This window comes from Dictyostelium discoideum (assembly GCF_000004695.1).
Source record: "Dictyostelium discoideum AX4 chromosome 4 chromosome, whole genome shotgun sequence".
In the NCBI taxonomy this organism is placed as follows: domain Eukaryota; phylum Evosea; class Eumycetozoa; order Dictyosteliales; family Dictyosteliaceae; genus Dictyostelium; species Dictyostelium discoideum.
In genome coordinates, this window is record NC_007090.3 from 1,623,446 (window position 1) to 1,630,945 (window position 7,500).

Below are 7,500 nucleotides of genomic sequence, written 5' to 3' on the forward strand. Positions count from 1 at the left end.
ATGATTATGATAACTCCCAAGCATCAACAACTTCAAATGGAAGTGGTGGTGGTGGCGGTAATAAAAAGAAAACTAAATCAACAGTTGGTAATAGATTTGATAATTCACTCGTACAATTAACGAAAAAGTTTTTAGATTTAATTGAAAAATCACCAAATGGTGTATTGGATTTAAAAGTTGCATCAGAGAAATTGGAAATTTCAAAAAGACGTATCTATGATGTCACATGTGTATTGGAGGGTGTAGGATTAATTGAAAAATGTTCAAAGAATCAAGTACTATGGAAAGGTATTGGTAATGATGTCAATGGCCAACAAAATTCAAATGGTCAACAACAACATCAACAACAACCATTAGATCCAAAACATGTCGATAATTTTAAAAAAGAATTGAAAAAGTTGATGGAAAAAGAAGCAAGTTTAGATAACTCTATTAAAAAAGCAAATAAAAATATACATAATACATTATACGAACCAAAATCATCAAAGTAAGTATTTTATATATAAATTTATTTATTTCTAATAATTTATTAACCCTCTCCCCCCCCCCCCCCCAAAGATTAATGTTTGTTACACATGATGATTTAAGAAATATTGAAACTCTTAAAGGTGATACAGTTATTGCAATTAGAGCACCATCTGGAACAAGATTACAAATTCCTGATCCAGATGAAGGTATGGAACCTGGTCAAAGAAGATATCAAATTTTATTAGATAATGAAACTAATGCACCAATTGATGTTTTCTTATTAAATCAAACTACTATGCAACCAACTGATTCAATAACAAATAATACAAATACAAATACAAATAATAATCATTATAATAATAATAATAATAATAATAATAATAACAACAACAATAATAATAATAATAATAATAACAATAATAATAACAATAATAATAATAATAATAATAATAATACTACAATGAATACAACTACGGAAGAATATAGTTATGCAACCAATGCAATTACAAATGCATTAGTTGGTATTACTAATAGTAATGCATATTTGGATAATAATAATAATAACAATAATAATAATAATAATAATAATAATAATAATAATAATAATAATAATAATAATAATAATAATAACAGTATACTTTCACCATCAAAACAAATACAACAACAAACAAACTATTTACAACCATCACAAAATGTTTCATATTGGGAACCAAATTCAATATTACCATCATATTCACCATTTGATTCAACACATAATCAACAATCTACAAATTCATCCTCATCATCTTCATCATCATCATCATCTTCATCAATGGTGGCACCACCAAATCCTCAACAACATGCAAATAATTATCAAGCCTTCCAAAAGGTTGGAAATAACTATCAAGCTTTCTCTGAACCAATGTTTGAACAATCATCAGAATTTTACTTTGAAAGTATGATCGATTCAGAAGGTATTTCAGAACTTTATACAGATGACTCATTTTTAACTCAATCTTTTGATGATTTTGGAAATCAATCAATAGAATCATAAAAATAGATATAAAAAAAATAATAATAATAACAATCACCAATAATAAATAATAAATAATAATAACAATAATAATAATAATAATAATAATAATAAATAATAATAATTATGAAGACTATAATTATTGTACAGTATCAACTAAAGAATTAAATTATTGTAGTGATGATAATTGATCTTATCATATAAAGTATATAAAACAATGACGAATAATTAAAATACTGTAGTAACTAGTTGTCAACAGATAGGAAATGTAGTAAAGAATTATATGAATTAATTAACCTATTGGAAAAGAGTAATATCTTTTTCATAGACATTTTTCATTAAAAAAAAAAAAAAAAAAAATTAAAAAATAATAACCATCACTGGTATGAACACATGTAAATATGTTTTTTTCAATAAATTAAATTAATTAAATTAATTTTTATGTTTTTTTTTTTTTTTTTTTTTTTTTTTTGAGATGTATGAAAACTTATATCTTTGTAAAAACCCACAAACCACTATATTTTAATTTTATTTTTATTTTTATTTTATTTTATTTTTTTTTTTTTTTAAATTTCCATTGTTTTTTTTTATTTTTTTATATTTTTTTTATTTTTTTATTTTTATTTTAATAATTGTCACATTAGAAATGAATGAAAAAAGTAAATTAATAAAAAACTCAAATAGTAAATTAGCAGATTATTTACATTTTGAAATTATAAAAATATTGATAAATTATTTATTAATTTATGATAAAAAGAAAACTAATGAAATTAATTATAAATATTCATTAAAGAAATTTTCAAATTATATTGATGAATTAATAACTTATTCAATGGTTTCAAATAAATGGTTTAATTTCATTTCAACAACAATATCAAATAATATAATTAATTATAATTTATTTGAAAATTGGTTTAAATTATCAACATCATTATCATCATCATCATCTTTATCATCATCATCATCATCATCATCATCATTACCCTCTTCTTCTTCTTCTCTTTCTTGTTTAGATCAAAAGATTTATTTTAATTTTAAAAAAGTTTTATATATATATAAAAATAATAATAATTCAGATTATTCAATTATTAATATTGATACTAAATTAATTTATAATTATTTTAATAATGATATAATAGTTATAAAAGCTTATAAAACATCTGATAAATCATTAAACTCATCCTCAATTCAAAGAAATTTAAAAAATAATAAATTAATAATTATTAATTTGAAATATAAAGATAGTGTTGAAAAATTTTTAAAATTAATTGTAAAAGATAAAAAACTTTTAAATATAATTAATTATCAACAAAATCAAGAAAACGAAAATGAAAATGAAAATGAAAAAAAACAAATTCAAATTAATATTAAAAAATTAACAAATTTTAAATTTGAAAATAAAAATAAAATTAAAAATAAAAATCATGATGAAGGTTGTAGTAGTGGTGGTGATGGTAGTGGTGGTGGTGGTAGTAATGATAATTTTTGTAAAATAAATTTAAATTATTTAAGAATTATTGAAGATAGAAATTGTATTAGTATTTACAATGCAATTAAATGTTTTAATACAAAAAATTTAATTTATGAACCAAATGATTTTAGAGGTACTTTAGTAATTGATTATTCAATATTATTTAATCCAGATACTATTGGAAATATAGTTGAATCTATTATAATTACCAAAACTGATCATATTGAACCATTATATTTAAAAGATTTAAATAAATTATTAAATTTACATACATTATCAATACCAATATCATTTCATGAAATACAAAGAAATATAAATAATAATAATAATACTAGTTCAAATGTAAATAATTGTAGTTTCTCATTAAGATGTTTAAAAAATAAAAATAATTTAATAAATGATTGGGAAATAATGATCAATTCAACTATTTCAAGTAAATCATTAAAGAATTTAAAATTTATAAATTTTTGTTTTAAAATGCCAATTTGTAATACCACCACTAATAATAATAATAATAATGAAATTTTTTATAATGGTTTTAAAAAATTATTATCATTTGGTTTAATTCAATATTTAAAATTGGAAGATTTTGATTTTAATGAAATTAATAAAGATATCTTTTCAGTTTTATCAAATAATAAAATTTTGAAAACTTTAATTTTAAAAAATAAAAATAATAATAATAATAATAATAATAATAATAATAATAATAATAATAATAATAATAATAATAATAATAATAATGTTGATGAAGAATTATATTATAAGAGTACAATTGAATATTTAATATCAAATATTTTTACATCTGAAAATTGTGCTATAAAACATTTTAAATTTTATAATTGTTATCGTTATTTAACATCATCAATATTCAATTCAATTATAAATAATCAAAATGAATTAAATTTATATTCAATGACATTTGAAGTTATTGATAATAATCAATTTAATCAAGTTTTAGATAAAATTAAAATAATTTTATCATCATCATTATCATCATCATCATCGTCACCATATAGAGTTCCAATAAAAGAATTTAATATAAAGGTTCAACCTCATTTCATTTTAAATTTTAAAGAAAAAGTTAAACAATTCTATTGTTGTAATTCCATTGATCTAGAATCACCTAAAATTATAATAAATATAAGAAAGAATAAAAAATAAAATTTAATTAATTTTTCTTTTGATCTTTCTTTTTTTTTTTTTATTTTTAATCATTTATTTTTTATTCCAAAAAAAAATCAAAAAAAATCAAAAAATCAAAAAATCAAAAAATCTAAAAATAAAATCAAAAAAAAATCTTTTTTTTTTTTTTTTTTGTTCAACCCCTAAATTAATTAAATTCAAACACAATTAAAAAAAAAATAATATTAAAAAAAAAAAAAAAATGACACCACATCTCATCAACTCAACTAAACACAACAAATCAAAATTTTACAATACCTAAAAATAAATTATTTATTTTTATTTTTATTTTTGTTTTTTTTTTTTTTTTTTTTTTTTTTAATTTTGTTGAATGAAAATTGAAATTGTTTAGTTGAAATAATAAAAAATTATGTAATGATAAAAAATTTGGAAAATTCACTGAAATGGTTTCATGTTTAGTGATTGAAAATTTTATTGAGCATTAAAGTGACATAATTACAATTTTTTTTTTTTTTTTTAAATTGCCAAATATATTTATCTTTTTTTTTTTTAGGAGAAATTTCCAATTAAATTTTTGAATTTTTTTTTTATTAAAAATTTGGGTTTTTTTTATAAATAAATAAATTTTTTTTTTTTTTTTTTTTTTCCAAGTGATAATAAAATTGGTGTTCCATATGAAAAAAAAAAAAACAAATTTGTTAACAAATTTAGATACAATTTTGTTTTTTATAACATTTATTTGCTTTTTGGGCCCTTAATTAATTTTTTCCATGGAAAAAAAAAAAAAAAAATTTTTTTTGGTGTTTTTTTTTTTTTTTGTGTGTAACCGTAATTTTATGGTTTGAGAAAAAAAAAAAATTTTGGAATTGACAACACTTACCGTCAACAATTGTTTTTTTTTTTTTTTTTTTTTTATTTTTTATTTTTTATTTTTTTTTTTTTTTTTTTTTTTTTTGCGCCATTGTGAAAATTGATTTTGATATGGTTTAATGGAAATGACAAAAAATTATGTCAGCTACCATTTACATGAATTCTCAAAAATTTTTTTTTTATTCAGCTGATAACAAAATTATTGAGCGCCTAAGTTTACCTAATTAATACTCTGTAGAGTGATATAATCATAGTGTCTAGCTTTAAAATTTTTTTTTTTTTTTTTTTTTTTTTTTCCATTTTATTTTCACTTTCAACCAAATAGTTATTATTATTATTATTATTAATTTATAAATAAATCACTAAATAAATAAATAAATAAAATAAAATAAATAATATACTTTATAATAATTAATTAATTATTAAGTAAAATAAATAAAATAATAGAAAAAAAAAAAAAAAAAAAAAAATATAATAATAAAATTGTTTTAAACAAAAACTTCAAATAATTTAATTATTGTAACCATATTTTTATTTTTTTAATCAAAAAAAAAAAAAAAAATAAAATAAAATAAAATAAAAAAAAAAAAAGGTATAAAAAAAATTTATTATGAAAATATTATTTTATTTCCAAATTTAATCTTCTGGTGAAAAAAAACCCCCCCGTAAAAATTATATGTTTGTGGAAAAAAAAAAAAAAAAAAAATTATTTTTTATTTTTTTATTTTTTATATTTTTTTTTTTTTTTTTTTTTATTTTTTTATTTTTTTATTTTTTTATTTTTTTTGAAATTTTCCAACACAGAGGAACAACAACAACAATATTAATTTTCTATATAATAATTTTAGCAGTAACAATAATTAAAAAATAATAGTAATTGAAGCAAAAATTAATAATAATAAATTATAATAAATAATAATAATTATAAATAATAATAGAGTTTTTAATAATTAAATCCAAATTACTTATATATGTTTTCTTAATTTTTTTTCTTATTTAACTTTAGAAATTTTAAAATTTTTTTTTCCTCAATAATTTAAAGAAACTACACATAAATAAAAGCAAAAAAAAAAAAACAAATCAGATTTATATATAAACAAAAATTATTCTAACTATATATTAAAATATATAGTTAGATAATTGTACAAAACTTTAAAATGGTCGACCAACCACCAAAATTTTGGTATGTATTTTATTATTATATATAATGTTTTTTTTATATTAGCTTTTTTTTTTTTTTTTAAAAAAATTTCTAATACAACGAAAATCAATCACAGGTCATTTTTAGGTTGTCATGGAAATAATAGTGCAAATAATATATTAGCACCACCTAACCCTACCAAAGAAAATAATAATAGTAGCAATGGTAGTATTAATGGATATGGTGGCAATACGAATAATTTAGATTCAACAACACTAAATGTTACATTAGGTTCAGAGATGAAATCAATTACAGTACCAAAATCATCGACATATAAAGATATGATATCAACGATAAAGGATAAATTTGGTGTAAATTCAAAATCAACACTTTGCATTAAATGTGAAAATAAGGATGGTGAAATGTTTTCCTTGGCATCAGATTGTCATGTAAAGAAAGCATATAATCAACAACCTGAAAATCAACCAAAAGAATTAAGATTAGTCGTTAAAGGTATGTGTACATTTTTATAAATATATATTTTTTTTAAATTTTTTTCATGATTAAAAAGTAAAAATCATGAAAAATTTTATTTAAAACAATTTTTTTTTTGCAACATTTTTTATTCTAATCGATTCTATTTTCTTTTATCTTTCTATTGATATCTATATACTATATTTTTAAATTTAGAAATACCGCAAAAAAAGTGCGATATGTTTCATAATTCAATCTTATCTTTTTTTTCAAACTGTAGTTCAAGTAATTCGAATACTATAGCTCAAAACTATACATCTACCCAACCACCACCAGCATCACAATCTAGTTTACAACACTTGGCAACTCAACCAGTTCCAGATTATTTAAAACCAAGTAATAACAATAAATCCGATTTTACGCCACCAACTTCATCATCACCTTCTTATCTTACTTCAAATAATAATATAAATAATAATAATAATAATAATAATAATAATAATAATAATAATAATAATAATAATAATAATAATAACAACAATAATAATAATAACAATAATAATAATAATAATAATAATAATAATAATTTAAACTCAAATATTGGTACCAGTACCAACAACACAAATAATATAAATTTAAGATTTTCACTATTCCAAATGTCAAACTCTAGTACAAATAACATAAGCAATATTAAGAATATGGGAATCAATCAAAATATAAATAATAGTTTAAATAGAGGTTTCTTTGCAAAAAATAATCAAACCTCTTTATGCATGGGTAGCCATAATTCCAATCTTAATAATAATAATAATAATAATAATAATAATAATAATAATAATAATAATAATAATAATAATAATAATAATAATAATAATAATAATAATAATAATAATAATAATAATAATAATAATAATAATA

The 7,500-nt window shown here is 18.3% G+C and overlaps 3 protein-coding genes across 3 annotated transcripts in view; all 3 read left to right on the plus strand.

Annotated features, from left to right (window-relative positions):
- Nucleotides 1–1,501, plus strand: part of E2F (transcription factor E2F/dimerisation partner family protein) — a gene marked incomplete at both ends in the record, with an annotated part of 2,663 nt that extends 1,162 nt beyond the window's left edge. Inside the window, 2 exons of the mRNA XM_633682.1 lie at nt 1–487; nt 559–1,501. The exon at nt 1–487 is cut by the window's left edge and continues 1,162 nt beyond it. Coding sequence (XP_638774.1) covers nt 1–487; nt 559–1,501 — 1,430 coding nt within the window. The remainder of the gene's footprint in view (nt 488–558) is intronic.
- A 625-nt stretch (nt 1,502–2,126) lies between these two features.
- DDB_G0284131 (hypothetical protein) lies at nt 2,127–4,115 on the plus strand (the record flags this gene model as incomplete). Its single annotated transcript, XM_633683.1, has 1 exon — nt 2,127–4,115. The coding sequence occupies one exon, from the start codon at nt 2,127–2,129 to the stop codon at nt 4,113–4,115; it is 1,989 nt and encodes a 662-aa protein (XP_638775.1).
- A 2,009-nt stretch (nt 4,116–6,124) lies between these two features.
- The window catches only part of DDB_G0284133 (hypothetical protein), a gene marked incomplete at both ends in the record, with an annotated part of 3,424 nt that continues 2,048 nt past the window's right edge, over nt 6,125–7,500 (plus strand). The window contains 3 exons of the mRNA XM_633684.1: nt 6,125–6,150; nt 6,245–6,621; nt 6,799–7,500. The exon at nt 6,799–7,500 is cut by the window's right edge and continues 2,048 nt beyond it. Coding sequence (XP_638776.1) covers nt 6,125–6,150; nt 6,245–6,621; nt 6,799–7,500 — 1,105 coding nt within the window. The remainder of the gene's footprint in view (nt 6,151–6,244; nt 6,622–6,798) is intronic.